Here is a 14822-nt window from a genome sequence, read left to right on the forward strand (position 1 = left end):
CTCCCCACACCCATTGACTCACAGCAGCCGCACCCTTCCCAGCTCCCCCCCCACCCTCCCCCCCCACCCCACACATCTGGATCTGCTCAACATCTGGACGGCATCGGGGCGCAGTCAGCCCTTTATTGCCCCCCCCCCCCTTAATCTCCCCTCCCCCACCCTGACATCATTTTTTTTGGGGGGGGGATGGGCTGATCCCAGTTTGCAACCCCATCCCAGTTTGGGTGCCCCTCATCCCAGTTTGGGTGCCCCCCCCAGCCCCCCCCATTCCACTTTGTGGTCGCTCCATTTTGGGCAGGGGTTCCTCCCCCCCCAACCCCCCCCCCCCCAACATTTTCACTTTGCACCCAACAGCCCCAACCTTGGGGTCCCCTCCTTATTTGGGGAACCTCCTCCCACTTTAGGGGGGTTCTCCCCCACCCCCTCACATCGGGGGGGTCCGGGGGGGTCCCTGAGCCTCAGCCTCAGCCCTCCCAGTGCTCCCAGTACCACCAGCGCTGCTCCCAGTGCCACGGGCAGAGCCACCAGCAGCCCCCCCCTCAAGGAATGGGGTTTTTGCGGGGTGCCGGGGGGGGGATTTGAGGGATCCCTGGTTCCCATGTGGGAGGTTGGGGACCCTTTGGATGTGGGGAGGGCAATAGGGGCAGTTGGTGGGGCAATAGGGGGGGGTTGAGGGGTAATAGGGGCAGTTTGGGGGTCCCTGACTGGCAAGGGGGCAATAGGGGTGGTTTGGGGGTCCCTGATTGTAGGGAGGGGAGTAGGGGTGGTTTGGGGGGAAATAGGGGCAGTTTTGGGGTCCCTTGCTGGCAGGGGGACAATAGGGGCAGTTAATGGGGCAATAGGGGTGGTTTGGGGGGTAATAGGGGCAGTTTTGGTGTCCCTTGCTGGCAGGGGGGCAATAGGGGCAGTTTTGGGGTCCCTTGCTGGCAGGGGGGCAATAGGGGTGGTTGATGGGGCAATAGGGGCGGTTTGGGGGGCAATAGGGGATGTTTTAGGGTCCCTGGCTGGCAGGGGGGCAATAGGGGCAGTTGATGGGGCAACAGGGGCAGTTTGGGGGCCAATAGGGGCAGTTTTGGGGTCCCTGGCTGGCAGGGGGGCAATAGGGGCAGTTTTGGGGTGCCTTGCTGGCAGGGGGGCAATAGGGGTGGTTGATGGGGCAATAGGGACGGTTTGGGGGGCAATAGGGGATGTTTTAGGGTCCCTGGCTGGCAGGGGGACAATAGGGGCAGTCAGGGGGGCAGTTGGGGGGGAAACTGGGGGGTCTCCATGTTGGGGGTCCCTGGAGGGAGGAACTGGGGGAGCCCTGATGGTGGGAGGGGGACTGCGGGGGTCTTGGGGGGTCCTGAAGGTCCCTATAGGGGAGGGCCTGGTCATTCTGGGGTCTTGGGATTTTTGGGGGTCCCTACGCTCAGTTTGGGGTTCCCGGTCTTTGTAATGGTCCACGGGGTCAGTCTGGGGGTCCTGGGCCCTATAGGGATCTGTGGGGTCAGGATGGGGGTCCTGAGCTCTGTAGGGCTCCCTGCGGTCGGGATGGGGATCCTGTTCTCCATAGGGGTCTGTGGGGTCAGGATGGGTGTCCCCAAACCTATAGGGCTTTATGGGGCCAGGATGGGGGTCCTGAGCTCTATGGGGGTCTATGGGGTCAGGATGGGGGTCCCCAAATCTATAGGGCTTTACGGGGCCAGGATGGGGATTCTGAGCTTTATGGGGGTCTATGGGGTCAGGATGGGGGTCCTGAACTCTATAGGGCTCTATGGGATCAGGATGGGGGTCCCGAAACCTGTAGGGTTCCCTGGGGTCAGTCTCGGGGTCCTGGACTCTATAGGGTTCTATAGGACCAGGATGGGGGTCCAGGGCTCTATGGGTATCTATGGGGTCACTCTGGGGGTCTCCAAACCTATAGGGGTCTGAAGCCTCCAGCCGGGGGTCCTCGACCCCATAGGGGTCCCCAGGGTCACTGTGGGGGTCCCACGGCCTGGCCAGGCCTTCAGTCTCCCGCTCAGTCTGTGAATCCCCCCCCCCATAGGGGTCCTGAGCCCTATAGGGGTCCTCAGCCCCATAAGGGTCCTCAGCCCTATAGGGTTCTGCAGCTGAATCCCCATAGGACACCCAGGGCCGGGTTTGGGGGTCCCTCCCACGGCGGAGGCTGCCAGGCTCGGGGTCTTCTGCCCCATAGGGGTCCGAATGGGGCAGGTGGGACCCCCAGGGCTCCCTGTGGGGCTCCTCGTCCCTATAGGGGTCGGCGTAGGGGTCCCCATAAGCATCCCAGGGCTCCACATCAGCCCCCCCATAGCGGGGGGGGGGACTCCCCATAGGCGTCCCCGTAAGCGTCAGGGTCCCCATAGGGATCCTGCAGGTCCATATAGGGGTCCCCATAGGTGCTGGGGTCCCACGCTTCGGGGTCCCCGTTGTTATAGGGGCGGGTGGGGGGGGGCGGGGGGGGTCGGTGCAAACCCGTGTGCAAATCCTGGTGCAAATCCAAGTCCTCGCCGCTGTCTTCATGCGAATCCTCATGCAAATCCTGGTGCAAACCCTGGTGCACGTCTCTGTTTCCATCCCATTGCCAACCCTGCGGCCCCGGGTTCAAATCCCGGTTGGGATCCCAGTGGCTCCGGTTGGAATCCCAGTGACGGCGGTTGGGATCCCAGTTCAAATCCCAGTGGCTCCCATTGGGGTCCCGGTTGGGATCCCAGTGGCTCCAGTTGGGATCCCGGTGACGTCGAATGGGATCCTGGTTGGAATCCCAGTGGCTCCAGTTGGGATCCCGGTTGGGATCCTGGTGACCTGGAATGGGATCCCCATTGGAATCGTGGTTGGGATCCCAGTGGCTCCAGTTGGGACCCCGATGAGCTCGGATGGGATCCTGGTTGGGATCCTGGTGACCTGGAATGGGATCCTGGTTGGGATCCTGGTGGTTCCAGTTGGGATCCCGATGACGGCGAATGGGATCCTGGTTGGGATCCCAATGGCTCCGGTTGGGATCCTGGTTGAGATCCCAGTTTGGATCCTGGTGGCTGCGGTTGGGATCCCAGTTGGGATCGTGGTGACCTCGGTTGGGATCCTGGTTGGAATCCCATTGGCTCCGGTTGGGATCCCAGTCAGAATCCCGGTGATCTTGGATGGAATCCTGGTTGGGACCCCAGTTTGGACCCTGATGGTGGCTCTGGTTGGGATCATGGTGACCTGGGATGGGATCCTGGTTGGGATCTTGGTGACCTGGGATGGAATACCAGTTGGGATCCCAGTTTGGATCCCATTGGCTCCGGTTGGGATCCTGATGAGCTGGGATGGGATCCTGGTGGCTCCGGTTGGGATCCTGGTGATCTTGGGTAGAATCCCTGTTGGGATCCCAGTTTGGATCCCGGTGGCTCCGGTTGGGATCGCGGTGATCTTGGATGGAATCCCCATTGGGATCCCAATGGCTCCGGTTGGGATCCCAGTTTGGATCCTGATGACCTCGGGTCGAATCCCAGTTCAGATCCTGGCGGCTCCGGTTGGGATCAGGGTTGGAATCCCAGTGACCCGGCATGGAATCCTGGTTGGGATCCCAGTTGGGATCCTGGTGGCTCTGGTTGGGATCTTGTTGACCTCGGATGGGATCCCAGTTTGGATCCTGGTGGCTCCGGTTGGGATCTGGGTTGGAATCCCAGTGACCTGGCATGGAATCCCAGTTAGGATCCTGGTGGCTTCGGTTGGGATCATGGTGACCTCGGATGGGATCCCAGTTTGGATCCCATTGGCTCCGGTTGGGATCTGGGTTGGAATCCCAGTGACCTGGCATGGAATCCCGGTTGGAATCCCAATGGCTCTGGTTGGGATCCTGATGAGTTGGGATGGGATCCTGGTGGCTCCGGTTGGGATCCTGGTGATCTTGGGTAGAATCCCAGTTGGGATCCCAGTTTGGATCCCAGTGGCTCCAGTTGGGATCTTGTTGACCTCGGCTGGAATCCCAGCTCAAATCCTGGCGGCTCCGGTTGGGATCGGGGTCGGAATCCCAGTAACCTGGCATGGGATCCCAGTTGGGATCCTGGTGGTCCCGGTTGGGATCATGGTGATCCCGATTGGGATCCCAGTTTGGATCCCGATGGCTTTGGTTGGGATCCTGGTGAGCTCGGATGGAACCACGGCTGGGCTGTCGCCGCGTCTGCCTGTCGGGCTGTCTGTCGGGCTGTCTGTCAGGCTGTCTGTCGGGCTGTCTGTCAGGCTGTCTGTCGGGCTGTCTGTGGGGCTGCCGGTGATCCCGGTGCTGCGTCCGCCTATAGGGTCGCCTATAGGGCCGCCTATGGGGCTGACAGGTGGCGCCGTCGGCTTGCAGGACGAAACCCCGGCGACAGTGACAGGCGAAACCTCCCTCGTGATTGAGGCACATGTGGTGACACACGGCGGCCGTTCGACATTCGTCGCGATCATCGCAACGTCCCGGTGCTCCCGGAACCGGTCCGAAACCCAAAGGGCAACTCGGAACCGAAACGATCGGAGCCACGGCCGCCGTCCCCGCGACCAGCAGGGCGATCAACGCCAGCATCTTTCGTTCCCCCCCCCCCCCGCTGTCCGTCCCTCTGTCTGTCCGTCCCGCTGTCCGTCTGTCCCGCTGTTTCCCCCCCCCCCCCGGGGTTGGGAACTCCGCCCCGAGGCTCCGAGAGGGGCCGCACCCTGAGGCGGTGCTGGGATGGGGGGGGAACGAGGGAAAAGGGAGCGGGGAGGGAAAAGGGGGGGAAGGGAAAAGGGGGGAAGGGATGGGGAAGGGAGAAAAGGGATGGGGAAGGGGGAAGGGAGAAAAGGGGCAGGGAAGGGAAAAAGGGGGAAGGGGAAGGAGGGAGGGAAAGGGGGACAGGGAGGAGGAAGGGGGATAGGGAAGAGGAAGGGGAAAGGGGAAAAGGGACAGGAAAGGGAAAAGGGGGGAAGGGATGGGGAAGGGGAAGGGAGAAAAGGGATGGGGATGGGGGAAGGGGAAGGGGAAGGAGGGAGGGAAAGGGGGACAGGGAGGAGGAAGGGGGATAGGGAAGAGGAAGGGGAAAGGGGAAAGGGGAAAAGGGACAGGGAAGGGAAAAGGGGGGAAGGGATGGGGAAGGGGAAGGGAGAAAAGGGATGGGGAAGGGGGAAGGGGGAAGGGAAAGGAGGAAGAAGAAGGGAAAGGGGGACAGGAAGGGAGAAGAGGAAGAGGGAAGGGGAAGAGGAAGGGGAAAGGGGAAGGGAGAAAAGGGACAGGGAAGGGAAAAGGGGGAAGGGGAAGGGGGAAGGAAAGGGGGACAGGGAGGAGGAAGGGAGAAGAGGAAGAGGGAAGGGGAAAGGGGAAGGGAGAAAAGGGACAGGGAAGGGAAAAGGGGGGAAGGGATGGGGAAGGGGGAGGGAAAAAAGGGATGGAGAAGGGGAAGGGAGAAAAGGGATGGGGAAGGTGGAAGGGGAAAGGGAAGAGGGAAGGGAGAAAAGGGGCAGGGAAGGGAAAAAGGGGAAGGGGAAGGAGGAACAGCAAGGGAAAGGGGGACAGGGAGGAGGAAGGAAGAAGACGAAGAGGGATGGGGAAGAGGATGGGGAAAGGGGAAGGGGAAGAAGAAGAGGGAAGGGAAAGGGGTGGGGAAGGGGAAGGGAGAAAAGGGATGGAGAAGGAGAAAGGGGAAAGGGAAGAGAGGAAGGGGGAAGGGAGAAAAGGGACAGGGAAGGGAAAAGGGGAAAGGGATCGGGAAGGGGATAGGGGAAGGGGAAGGGGGACAGGGAAGAGGAAGGGGAAAGGGAAAGGGAAGGGAGAAAGTGGGTGGGGAAGAGGGAATGAGAAGGGAAAGGGGGATGGGGATGGGGAAGGGAGAAAAGGAACTGGGAAGGGAAAAGGGGAAAGAGAAGGGGAAAGGGGAAGGGGGCAGAGAAGAGGGAAGGAGAATGGGAAGGGGAAATAGGGAACGGGGAAAGGAAAAGGGAAAGGGGAGAAAAAGGGAAGGGGGGAAAAGGAAGGGGATGGGAAGGGGGAAAGGGAAAAGGGACAGGGAAGAGGAAGGGGAAAGGGGGAAGGGAAAAGGAGAAGGGGGAAGGGAAAAGGGGGAAGAGGAAGGGGAAGGGGGGAAAGGGTGGGGGAAGGAAGGAAGTGGGGAAGGGATAAGGGGAAAGAGGAGGGGGAAACAGGAAGGGGAAATGGAAAGGAAAAAGAGAAAAAGGAAAAGGAGGAAGGAGAAATAGAAGGGGAAGGGAAAAGACTAGGAGGAAAAGGAGGGGGAAATAGAAGGTGAAGGGGAAAGGGAAAAGGGGAAGGGAGGGAGGAAGGGAAGGGGAAAGGAAAAGTGGAAAGGGGAAGGGGAAATAGGAGGGGAAGATGAAAGGGTAGAAGGGGAAAAGGGGGAAAGAGGGAGGGTGAAATAGAAAAGGAAGGGGAAATAGATGGGAAAGGGGGAAGAGGGAAGGAAATAGAAGGGGAAGGGGAAATGGAATGGATAGGAGAGAAGGAAGGAAGGGGAAAGGGGGAAATGGGAAGGGGAAATGGAGGAGAGGAAGGGGGGGAGGGAGAAAGAGGGAAGGGGAAATGGAAGGGGAAATGGAAGGGGAAAGGGAAATGGAGAAGAGGAAAAGGGGGAAAGGGGAAATGGAAAGGGAAATGGGAGGGGAAAAGGAAATGGGGTGGGGGAAAGGGGAAGGGGGACAGCCCCCATAGGGACACCCACCCCAGTGCTCCCAGTGCTCCCAGTGCTCCCCTTCCCACAGACCAGTAAGATCCCCCCCCCCACCTCCCCTCCCAGTGCTCCCAGTACCACGCTGGGCTCTCACTGGTGCCACTGGTCTTTATTGAGCCGCGCAGGGACGGCGCAGCCGACGGAGCCCCCAGTGAGGGGCTGCACTGGGCCGTACTGGGAGGCCGCTGGGCCGTACTGGGAGGCCACTGGGCCGTACTGGGAGGCCCTGCCAGGCTCCAGGCGGTGTCTCCGCGGTGGGGAGGAGGGCATCAGAAGCTCACCAGTGTGTACACCATACTGGGAGAACAGCACCTCAGCACCTCCCAGTTGCTCCCAGTCCCTCCCAGTTGCTCCCATTCCCTCCCAGTTGATCCCAGTCCCATCCCAGTCACTTCCAGTCCTATCACAATTACTCCCAGTCCTTCCCAATCCTCCCCATCCCAGTCCTATCCCAGTTGCTCCCAGTCCATCCCAGTTGCTCCAAGTCCTATCCCAGTTTCTCCCAGTCCCTCCCAGTTGCTCCCAGTCCCTCCCAGTTGCTCCCATTCCCTCCCAGTTGCTCCCAATCCTATCCTAGTCACTCCCAGTCCCACCCCAGTCACTCCCAGTCCTTCCCAATCCTCCCCAGCCCCATCCCAGTCCCATCCCAGTTGTTCCCAGTCCCATCCCAGTCACTCCCAGTCCCATCCCAATTACTTCCAGTCCTCCCCAGTCCTCCCCAGTCCTCCCCAGTCCCATCCCAGTCCCTCCCAGTCCTATCCCAATTACTCCCAGTCCTCCCCACTCCCATCCCAGTCCTTCCCAGTCCCATCCCAGTCCCACCCACCCCCTTCCACCCTCCCCAGTCCCATCCCAGTCGCTCCCAGTCCCATCCCAATTACTTCCAGTCCTTACCAATCCTTCCCAGCGCCATCCCAGTCCCTCCCAGTCCCATCCCAGTTCCACCCACCCCCTTCCACCCTCCCCAGTCCCATCCCAATTGCTTCCAGTCTTTCCCAGTCCCATCCCAGTCACTCCCAGTCCCATCCCAATTGCTTCCAGTCTTTCCCAGTCCCATCCCAGTCACTCCCAGTCCCATCCCAATTGCTTCCAGTCTTTCCCAGTCCCATCCCAGTCACTCCCAGTCCCATCCCTATTACACCCAGTCCCATCCCAGTCCCTCCCAGTCCTATCCCAATTACTTCCAGTCCTCCCCAGCCCCATCCCAGTGCCTCCCAGTCCCATCCCAATTGCTCCCAGTCTTTCCCAGTCCCATCCCAGTCCCTCCCAGTCCCATCCCAGTTGCTCCCAGTCCCATCCCAATTACTCCCAGTCCTTACCAATCCTTCCCAGCCCGATCCCAGCCCCATCCCAGTCCCACCCACCCCCTTCCACCCTCCCCAGTCCCATCCCAGTTCCTCCCAGTCCTATCCCAATTACTTCCAGTCCTCCCCAGTCCCATCCCAGTCCCTCCCAGTCCCATCCCAGTTGCTCCCAGTCCCATCCCAATTACTCCCAGTCCTTCCCAATCCTCCCCATCCCCCCCATCCCCATCCCAGTCCCTCCCAGTGCCTCCCAGTCCCTCCCAGTCCCACCCACCCCCTTCCACCCTCCCCATCCCCATCCCCATCCCCGTCCCTCCCAGCACCCCCCAATCCCACCCCCATCCCTCCCCCCCATCCCAGCCCCCCCCCACCTGTACAGGTAGTAGAAGAAGGACAGCAGGTAGAAGGCCAGCTTGCACCAGGCCTCCTTCTGGCAGTAGCCCAGGATGTCGGCGTCCATGATGGAGACGGCGTCGAACAGCCCCTCGGAGCCATCGGCCGGGCGGTGGAAGTACCTGCAGCCCCACGGCCCCACGGCCCCATAACCCCACGGCCCCATAACCCCACGGCCCTACATCCCACGTAGCCCCACATCCCCATGACCCCACATCCCCATGGCCCCACATCTCCATGGCTTCACATCTCCATGACCCCACACCCCCCATGGCCCCAACACCCCCCATGGCCCCATAACCCCACGGCCCCACATCCCCCATGGCCCCACATCCCCCATGACCCCACATCCCCATGGCCCCACATCTCCATGGCCCCATATCTCCATGGCTTCACATCTCCATGACCCCACATCCCCCATGGCCCCATATCTCCAATGCCCCATAACCCCATGGCCCCACATCCCCCATGGCCCTACATCCCATGTAGCCCCATATCCCCATGGCCCCACATCCCCCATGGCCCTACATCCCATGTAGCCCCATATCCCCATGGCCCCACATCCCCATGGCCCCACATCCCCCATAACCCCACATCCCCATGACCCTACATCCCCATGGCCCCATATCTCCATGGCTTCACATCTCCATGACCCCACACCCCCCATGGCCCCATAACCCCATGGCCCTACATCCCATGTAGCCCCATATCTCCATGGCTTCACATCTCCATGACCCCACACCCCCCATGGCCCCATATCCCCCATGGCCCTACATCCCACGTAGCCCCACATCCCCATGGCCCCACATCCCCCATGGCCCCACATCCCCATGGCCCCACATTTCCATGGTTTCACATCTCCATGACCCCACACCCCCCATGGCCCCATATCTCCAATGCCCCATAACCCCATGTCCCCACATCCCCCATGGCCCCATATCTCCATGGCCCCATAACTCCATGGCCCTACATCTCCCATGGCCCCACATCCCCCATAACCCCACATCCCCCATGGCCCCATATCCCCATGGCTCCACATCCCCATGGCCCCACATCCCCATGGCCCCACATCCCCCGTAACCCCACATCCCCCATGGCCCCACATCCCTGTGGCCCCACATCCCTGTGGCCCCATATCTCCATGACCCCACATCCCCATGGCCCCACAACCCCATGGCCCCACATCCCACATAGCTCCATATTCCCATGACCCTCTTCCCCCCACACCCCCCAGGCCCTCAATGTCCCCCATTGTCCCCACTACCCCCAACATCCCCAATGCCCCCAATGTCCTCCAGTGCCCCATTGACCCCAACGTCCCCAATACACCCCCAATCCCCAAGGAACCCCAAAGCCCCCAATGTTCCCCCTTCCCCCATTATCCCCCACACCCCAATGTCCCCCATTATCCCCAATACCCCCAATGTCCCCAATGCCCCATTGACTCCAATGTCCCCCAATGCCCCATTACCCCCAATGTCCCCAATACCCCCAATGTCCCCAGTGCCCCATTGACCCCAACGTCCCCAATACACCCCAAATCCCCAACGTCCCCCAATCCCCAACGAACCCCAAAGCCCCCAATGTCCCCCCTTCCCCCATTACCCCCCACACCCCCAATGTCCCCCATTATCCCCATTACCCCCAATGCCCCCAATGTCCCCCATGCCCCATTGACCCCATTGACCCCAATGTCCCCAATACACCCCAAATCCCCAACATCCCCCAATGAACCCCAAAGCCCCCAAAGTCCCCCCTTCCCCCATTATCCCCCACACCCCCAATGTCCCCTATTACCCCCGTTACCCCCAATGTCCCCAATGCCCCCAATGTCCCCAGTGCCCCATTGACCCCAACGTCCCCCAATCCCCAACGAACCCCAAAGCCCCCCCCAATGTCCCCACTTCCCCCATTACCCCCCACACCCCAATGTCCCCCATTATCCCCATTACCCCCAAAGTCCCCCCAGTGCCCCCAACATCTCCGGTGTCCCCGACGTCCCCGATGCCCCCATTGCCCCCCGATGACCCCGATACCCCCAAAGCCCCCCGATGACCCCGGGAACCCCCCGGTAAGCAGTGCCCCCACCTCCACAGGTGGTACAGTAGCAGGGGGAGGTTCAGCCCCAGCGTCACCCACTCGGCGGCGCAGAGGAACATCAGGCAGAACAGCCCATGGATGCAGTACTCGGGTACCACCAGCTGGGGGCGCACCGTTAGGAACGGAGGCCACGCCCCCCTCCAGGCCACGCCCCCTTCAGACCACGCCCAATTCTGGCCACGCCCCCTTCAAGCCAACACCCCCCGCCCACCCTCCATTAACAGTGCTGCACATGCTGCCCCCTAGGCCACGCCCCCTAGGCCACGCCTCTTCTGGTCACGCCCCCATTTAGTCCACGCCCACGTTGACCGTGCCCAATTCTGGCCACGCCCCCTTCAGGGCAGCACCCCCCGCCCACCCCCCATTAACAGTGCTGCACTTTATGCCACGCCCCCATTTGGCCACACCCATCCCCGGCCACGCCCCCTTCTGACCTCGCCAAATTCTGGCCACGCCCCCTCCTGGCCACGCCCCCTTCAGGCCACTCCCCCTTCAAGCCAACACCCCCCGCCCACCCCCCATCAACACTGCTGCACATGCTGGCCCATAGGCCACGCCCCTATTTGGCCACACCCACCCCTGGCCACGCCCCCTTCTGGCCTCGCCCATTTCTGGCCACACCCCTCAAGGCCACGCCCCCTTCAAGCCAACACCCCCCGCCCACCCCCCATTCACAGTGCCGCACTTACTGGGCCCTAGGCCACGCCCCCATTTGGCCACACCCACCACTGGCCACGCCCCCTCCTGGCCACGCCCCTTTCAGGCCACGCCCCCTTTTACTCAAACCCCCCCCCCCCCACTGCCACATTAACAGTGCTGCACATGCTGGCCCCTACGCCACGCCCCCATTTGACCACGCCCCCTTCTGGCCACGCCTCCTTCAAATCAACACCCCCCCCATCCACCCCCATTAACAGTGCTGCACATGCAGGCCCCTACGCCTCGCCCCCTTTTGGCCACGCCCCTTTCTCGGTCACGCCCCCTTTTGGCCACGCCCCCTTCAAAAGCCACGCCCCCCCAAATCGTTCCACAGGCTGGAGACTTCAGGCCACTCCCCTAATTCAGGCCACGCCCCCTTCATGCCACGCCTCAATTAACAATGCCAATTGCGCCCCCTCCAGGCCACGCCCCCAAATTCAGGCCACGCCCCCATCAAGCCACGCCCTCTTCCATTAACAACACAACACGTGCTGCCTCCAGGCCACGCCCCCTCCAGGCCACGCCCCCACCATTAACAGTGCTGGGCGTGCTGGGGGGGCCTTGGGGGGGTCAGGGTGGTTTTAGGGTGCCTATGGGGGGGGGGAAGTGACGTACCCTATGGGGGGGGTGGACCCATGGAGGGGTCCTTGGGGGGGGTCCTTGGGGGGGTCAGGGTCTTTTTAGGGTGTCTATGGGGGTCAGTGGGGCACCCCATGGGGTGGGGGGGTCCTTGGGGAGGGGTCAGGGTTGTTTTAGGGTGCCTATGGGGGGGCAGTGGGGCATCCCATGGGGTGGGGGGGCCTGGAGAGTATGGGGGGGTCCTTGGGGGGGAGTCAGGGTGGTTTTAGGGTGCCTATGGGGGGGGCGTCCTATGGGGTTGGGGGGCGCTGGAGGATCTGGGGGGGTCCTTGGGGGGGTCAGCTCCTTTTAGGGTGTTTATGGTGGGGGGGCAGTGGGATACAGTATGGGGGGGGTGGACCCATGGAGGGGTCCTTGGGGGGTCAGGGTGGTTTTAGGGTGCCTATGGGAGGACAGTGGGGCATCCCATGGGGTGGGGGGGCCTGGAGGGTATGGGGTGTCCTTGGGGGGGGGTCAGGGTGGTTTTAGGGAGCCCATGGGGGGGGGGGAAGTGAGGTACCCTATGGGGGGGGTGGACCCATGGAGGGGTCCTTGGGGGGGGTCCTTGGGGGGGGTCAGGGTGGTTTTAGGGTGTCTATGGGGGGGGGCAGTGGGGCATCCTATGGAGTTGGGGGGAGGCTGGAGGGTACGGGTGGGTCCTTGGGGGGGTCAGGGTGGTTTTAGGGTGCCTATGGAGGGGGGGGGGCAGTGAGGTACCCTATGGGGGGGGGTGGAACCATAGAGGGTATGGGGGGGGGCTTGGGGGGGTCAGGGTGGTTTTAGGGTGCCTATGGGGGGGGCAGTGGGGCACCCTATGCGGTTGGGGATGGCTGGAGGGTATGGGGGGGTCCTTGGGGGGGGCAGGATGGTTTTAGGTTGCCTATGGGGGGGGGCAGTTAGGCACCCTATGGGGTGGGGGGGGTCTGGACGGTATGGGGGGGGGTCCTTGGGGGGGTCAGGGTGGTTTTAGGGTGCCTATGGGGGGGGCAGTGGGGCACCCTATGGGGTGGGGGGGCTCCTGTTAGGATATTTGGGGGGGGGGGGCTTCAGGGTACGATGGACACCGCTGGGGGGGGTCCCACCTTGCGCAGAAGGCAGCAGATCCGCTCAATGTTTTTCAACCGTTCACGCTATGGGGGGGGGGGGGGGGGGAGAAAAAAACAGCACGGTGAGGTGGGGGGGGGGCTTCCAGAGCCCCGTACGATTGTTCTAACCCCCCCCCCCCCCATCCCCCCATCTCCCCCCCCCCCGCAGGTAGGAATGGGGTCAGGGGGAGGGGCGTCCCGTTTTGGGGGCTATAAATAGGAGCAGCGACCTGGATTTGGGGTTTTTTTTGTTGCCCCCCCCCCCCCCCCCCTCGGGGAGGTATGGGGAGGGGATGGTGGGGGGGGGGGGGGGGGCTGGATTTTTTTTTTGAGGGGGGGGCTGCACTCACCGCCCGCGCGGGGTTCCCTTGGTCAATGGGGTTCTTGAAGTCGGTGCGGAGCTCATCGAAAGCGATGATCTGGGGGGGGGGGAAGGGGGGGGCGGGGGGGTGAGTGCTGACCTCCCCCCCTCCTCATCTTCCCCCCCCCCATGGGACCGAACTCGTTGCCATGACAACGCCGTTCCCACAGCCCCCTTTGCTAAGGGATGAACCCCCCCCCCAATGGCTCTAACACCCCCCCCCCCAATTATATCCGACCCCCCCCCCCCGAGAACACGGCGCCCCCCCCCCCCCCCCCAACCCAACAATAGCTCCAAATTCCCCCCCCCATACACCCAAACTCCACCATAGGACCCATCCCCCCCATAGACCCCAAACCCCTGACCCCCCCCCAATAGGTTCCGACCCCCCCCAATATTTCCGACCCCCCCCATACATCCAATCCACCCCATAATATGTCCGACCCCTCCCAATACATCCGACCCCCCCCATCAATCCGAACCCCCTCCCTTCCATAGGTCCAACCCCCAATCGATCCGACCCCCCCCCGTTCCGATCCCCCCCAATCGATTCGAACCCCCCCCATCGTTCCGAACCCCCCCAATCAATCCGACCCCCTCACCCCCCATCGTTCCGACCCCCCCCAATCGATCCGACCCCCCCTATTCATCCGACCCCCCCCAATTGATTCGAACCCTCCCCATACATCCGACCCCCCCCATCGATCCGAACCCCCCCCCATCGTTCCGACCCCCCCAATTGATTCGAACCCCCCCCATACATCCGACCCCCCCCACCCCCAATCGATCTGACCCCCCCCATACATCCGACCCCCCCATCGTTCCGAACCCCCCCATCGTTCCGACCCCCCCCAATCAATCCGACCCCCCCCATACATCCGACCCCCCCCCACCCCCAATCGATCTGACCCCCCCCTCCCCCCCCTCCATCGTACCGACCCCCCCTCCCCCCCCACAATCGATCCGACCCCCCCCCCCCCCCCCATCCATTCGGTACCCACCGATGCCCGTTGCCATGACGACGCCGTTCCCACGGCCCCCGTTGCTAAGCGACCGCCCCCTCGCGCGCCGCCGTTGCTAAGCGACCGCTCATCCCTCCGCCTCCGCCTCCCCCCCCGACCCAGCGCCGCCGTTTCTACGCGACGGCCCCCCCCCCATCACCCCCCCCCATCGCCCACCCCCCCCCCCCCAAAAAACGCTCACATGCCAGATGACGAAGAAGATGAGCGAGGCGCACAGCACCAGGGTCAGCATGTAGCAGAAGGCGGCGAACGTGAACGCCATGGCGGGTCGTGGGGGGGGGTGAGGGAGGGGGGGGAAGGGGATGGGGAGGGGGTGGGGGGTCGGAGGGGGGGGGGGGCTCAGCCCCTCGGCCCGGCCATAGGGGTAAGGGGGGCTCGGGGGGGTCTTCAGCGCCGCTCCATGGTCCGAGCGAGGCGGCGCGGCGCGCTCGGCTGCGTTCGGCTCGGCTCGGTGCCGCTTCGGCTCCGCTCGGTGCCGCTTCGGCTCGGTGCCGCTTCGGCTCGGCTCGGTTTCGCTTCGGCTCCGCTCGGTGCCGCTTCGGCTCCGCTTCGGCTCCGCTCGCTGCAGCTTCGGGAGCGCTCGG

The 14822-nt window shown here is 63.0% G+C and overlaps 2 protein-coding genes across 2 annotated transcripts; both read right to left on the bottom strand.

Moving 5' to 3' along the window:
• Window positions 1-2278: 2278 nt before the first annotated feature.
• Window positions 2279-4525, bottom strand: CD248 (CD248 molecule). The gene has a single exon (XM_090129581.1). The coding sequence runs from the start codon at window positions 4523-4525 to the stop codon at window positions 2279-2281; it is 2247 nt and encodes a 748-aa protein (XP_089985707.1).
• Window positions 4526-6724: 2199 nt separating this feature from the next.
• Window positions 6725-14564, bottom strand: CNIH2 (cornichon family AMPA receptor auxiliary protein 2). Its single transcript, XM_090129772.1, has 6 exons — window positions 14420-14564; window positions 13206-13274; window positions 12853-12900; window positions 10442-10554; window positions 8332-8475; window positions 6725-6953 (listed from the first exon to the last, which is right to left on the bottom strand). The coding sequence occupies exons 1-6, from the start codon at window positions 14498-14500 to the stop codon at window positions 6926-6928; spliced, it is 483 nt and encodes a 160-aa protein (XP_089985898.1). The 5' UTR covers window positions 14501-14564; the 3' UTR covers window positions 6725-6925.
• Between the last annotated feature and the right edge of the window lie 258 nt (window positions 14565-14822).

Source organism: Phasianus colchicus, chromosome 37 (assembly GCF_987193195.1).
Source record: "Phasianus colchicus chromosome 37, bPhaCol1.hap1.1, whole genome shotgun sequence".
Taxonomy (NCBI): Eukaryota; Metazoa; Chordata; class Aves; order Galliformes; family Phasianidae; genus Phasianus; species Phasianus colchicus.